At 34.8% G+C, this 4419-nt stretch overlaps 1 protein-coding gene across 1 annotated transcript; it reads right to left on the reverse strand.

Moving 5' to 3' along the window:
• Window positions 1-241: 241 nt before the first annotated feature.
• On the reverse strand, window positions 242-1452 carry LOC100022151 (olfactory receptor 51B6-like). The gene has a single exon (XM_001374054.2). It carries the CDS (start codon window positions 1222-1224, stop codon window positions 286-288), a length of 939 nt encoding a protein of 312 aa, XP_001374091.1. The 5' UTR covers window positions 1225-1452; the 3' UTR covers window positions 242-285.
• Between the last annotated feature and the right edge of the window lie 2967 nt (window positions 1453-4419).

Here is a 4419-nt window from a genome sequence, read left to right on the forward strand (position 1 = left end):
AAGTGGTGAAGTGGGGATAAATTAAATAATAAATTTAATTTTCTGCATGTTAGTCTTCTTGTCCATATCCTTATGCCTAAGTCATGACTTCTTTCTGCCTAAGACTACTTTATTAGATTAGAACTTTGAATTTATGCCTAACATGTTTGATCCCATATTTTAATAGTCACAGCAAATCTTAAAGGAGGGGAACTTGTTTTCTTGAGTCTCTTTAAGTATTTCATGGTTTTTCATCATATTAAACCCATCCTCTCTCCTGTGATTACAAACTCCATTAAGAAAATTTCATGCTATGGGTCTGTGCAAAGAGAAGATGCGAAGAATGCCATTCTGTATCTGCTTGGTCTTGACACTATAGATAATAGGGTTCATTAATGGAGGAAAGAGAAAGTACACATAGCTCATGGTGATGTGAACCACAGGTGGTGCATGCTTCCCAAAACGATGGATGAGGGTTAGACCAATCACTGTGACATAGAATACCAGGACACAACAGACATGGGAAACACAGGTGTTGAGGGCTTTAGCTCTCTCCTCTCCAGAGGCAATACTCATGACTGTCTTTAAAATCAACACGTAAGAAAAAAGGATGATAATAGAATCTAGGAAGCCTGTTAGTGAAACCAGAACAACAGGGTATATGCGATTGAAGGTGATGTCAGCACAGGCCAATTTGATAACATCTTGGTGAAGACAGAAAGTGTGGGAAAGGATATGGGAATGACAATAAGGAAACCAATGTAGTCTCATAATTAGGGGTATAATGGAGAGAGAGGCTCTCATGAAGACAACAATCCCAATCTTCATCACTCGAGAATTGGTAAGGATGGAAGTATATCTCAGTGGGTTACAAATGGCAACAAAACGGTCATAAGCCATAGCAAGCAAGACTCCAGATTCCATGACTGAAAGCGTGTGGATAAAATAGGCTTGGGAGAAGCATAGCCCATGACTGATCTCTCTGTGGTTCAACCATAGGACCCCCATCACTGTGGGCATTGTAGTCAAGGTTACTCCAAGGTCAGTGGCTGCCAGCATAGCTAGAAAGTAATACATGGGCTCGTGGAGACTGTGGTCATCCTTGATGAGGAAGAGAAGGGTGCCATTGCCAAGAATAACAGAAGTATACACAATAAAAAAAGGGATGGAGATCCAGCAGTGAGCTCTCTCCAGGCCTGGGAATCCAGTCAACAGGAATGGGACTGTGCTGCTATTGTGCCACATGGTGGCACTCCTACAAGTGCAAAAGAAGTCTTTTCTGTAACAATGGCTAAAGGAAATAGGTCTTTCCTTTATTTTTCCCCATTTCTATAATGAGTTGTCAGAGAGACCTGCTACAGAGTAGCCAAGGAAAAAATGACTACTAAGAACCAGAATGAGTTCACCAAAACAAGCTCATTTAAGACTAATCTCTTTTTTTGGGGGGGGGGGATGGGGGATGATAATATTACTAGAGTGGTAAATAAAGAAAATTCCATAAACATGACAAAAATGAATTTGGTAAGACATTTGATAAATAAATAAATATTCTTGTGCACAATATGATCAGCTGTTTGAGTAACTAAACCTAGAGAGCCCTAACAAATGCCAGGTTTATTATTTCCAACTCTAAATCTATGGTCCTATATAAGCACTCTGGTTCACAAGAGGAATGATTATAATTTCCCTCATATCTCCTAATCCACACTTTAAAATACTTCAACATCAGTATTTCTTCATCAGAAATCATTGAAATTATTTATAAAATATTTTGTTAACTCATTCAACATTCCTTTGTAATACCATTTATTTTATTTTATTCATTTGAAATTATTCTTAGAAGACTTCTACATACTGCTAAAGGAGTCCATGGAAGAGTCAAAAAAAGGTTAAGAATCTTGGCTTTATGTAGTAAACTATACATACACTTCTCTTTTATTTCAGTCTCTAAAGATAGAATGAATCTTCCTTTTGCCAAGGTTAACTCTTCTATTTGTGCCCTTTTTCCCATTCCTTCCAATTTCCTCAAGATAACTTGACCCACTGAGCATTCTTTATTTCTCTCACAAAGGGAAAAAATTGCCTGAAAGTACTTAGTTGACTATACCAGGAGCTCAATAACAAACTTAGATTTTTAAAAGACATGTATGGAAGATGGAAGCAAGAGCAAGTAGAAGATGAAAACAAGTCTTGTAAAAATAGTGCTATGAGTGTTAGTATCAGAATAAGATAAAACTATTGAGGAAAACTAAGAACAATTTACAAAAAAAAAAAGGTTTTAAAGCTATATGTGGGAAAGAGAATCATAGAGGAAATTATCATTGTTTAGAATGGGTGGAAAGATATTAACTTATACCAGAGATAAGTAGAGATGATCTAGGCTGATTTTGCTTGTTTGCTCTGACAAGATAAAGAAATAAAAACAGAAGGAAGGAAGGAAATAAAGAGAGAGAGAAAGAGAGAAAGAGAGAGAGAAAGAGAAAAAGAGAGAGAGAGAGAAAGAGAGAAAGAGAGAGAGAAAGAGAGAAAGAGAGAGAGAGAACGAGAGAGAGAGAGAGAAAGAGAGAAATAGAGAAAGAGAGAAAGAAACAAAGAAACAAAGAAACAAAGAAACAAAGAAAGAGAAAGAAAGAAAGAAAGAAAGAAAGAAAGAAAGAAAGAAAGAAAGAAAGAAAGAAAGAAAGAAAGAAAGAAAGAAAGAAAGAAAGAAAGAAAGAAAGAAAGAAAGAAAGAAAGAAAGAAAGAAAGAAAGAAAGAAAGAAAGAAAGAGATGAAAGAGTCTATAATGGAATTGATACATAATATAAAGAAAGAAACAGGAAATTAAGATATAGCTGACTTCTATGATTTCAAGGCTCTTACCCAGGATGAATTACATCCTCATTTGCTAAAAGAATGGAAAGATACAGTTGTCTGAGCCACTATCAGTGATGTTTGAAAGACTCTAAAGGAAATGAGATTTTATAAGCAAGAGAAAGACAAATGTCTTTTTTAAATTATGAATATAGTATATACACACTATAGTTCAATGATTTTTGCTTCCATCCTTAGTAAAATCCTAGAGTATGTTGCTATTATCTCCCTGTATACTACTTTACTTGGTGATCTCATCAACTCCCATAGATTTGATTATTATTTCTTTGATGATGATTTTTAAATCTACTTATTCTACCCTAACTTCTCTACTGACTTACAGGTCATTTTTCCACCTCTACTTCAAACATATTGACCTTGATGTTCAGTAGGTATCTTAAACTCAACATTTCCAAAACTGAACTTGTGATTTTTTTTCTTAAATCTTTCTTCACTCCTTCTAACTTCCCTATTACTGTAGAGGCAAATATCATCCTTTTTTGGAGCTTTGGAAGATGGCTACTTATGGCTGAACTGTGTCTGAACTAACTGAAAGTCTGTGATTCGATGAAAGTCACTACCCCATTGGAGTTTGAATTATACAGGATTATGGAAGTGTATATAAGGAAAGTAAATATGTGTCTATGTGTCTACAAAGATATGTGTATATATATATATATGTTTATATATATACATTTTATCATATTTTGAGAGGAATATGAGCTACTTATGGACAAAGAACATTTGATTTTTATCACTGTATTATTTAATATATTGACACAGAGTAAGTGCTCAAAATTATTTTTTATCCAAATTAAGAAGAATTGAGAAGGGAGAATTCTAATAACTAATAACTAATAAGAGAATTGCAAATGGATTCCAATAGCAGATGGTACATAAGTTCAAACTGGAAAGGCACTAGGGATTATAAGAGGGGATATGAGGATCCATCAGCCTCTTTTGAAATTTTTACTTGCTCTTCTTCATTGAAATTGCTTTGGATTGTTGTCTAGATGCCACAGGGAAGTTAATTTAACCTCTCTCATTTTTCATTCACTCATCCATTAAATGGAGATAGTAATGATACCTACCTCAGAGGGTTGTTGTAAGGATCAAATGAGATAACATGTATAGTGCTTTGAAAGTGTTAAAGCACTATATAAATGCTAGAAATTATAATAAAGTAAAATTATTGTTGCTATTATTGTTATTCTGAAAACCAAATTCATTATCTTTCCTTTGTAACTTTCCCTTCTTTCAAACTTCACTGTTGTCATTAAGGGTACCACTCTCTTCCCAGTCTCCCAGGCTCAAAACATAAGGGTATTTCTTAACTACTCATTCTCTTTTACCCCTCATATCCAATCTGTTGCCAAGACCAATCAATTTTAACTTTCTAACATATTTCAGATATTCCTCTTTCTCTCATCTGATTCTGTCACTACCCTTGAACAAACCTTTATCTCCCCCCCCATACCTGGACTACTATAATATCCTGAAATTGGTGTGTCTGTCACAAATCCCTCCCCATTCCATTCTTCCATTCATGCCCAAAATGATTTTCCTAAAGTACTGGTATGAATATAT

This window comes from Monodelphis domestica, chromosome 4, assembly GCF_027887165.1.
Source record: "Monodelphis domestica isolate mMonDom1 chromosome 4, mMonDom1.pri, whole genome shotgun sequence".
Classification (NCBI taxonomy): Eukaryota; Metazoa; Chordata; class Mammalia; order Didelphimorphia; family Didelphidae; genus Monodelphis; species Monodelphis domestica.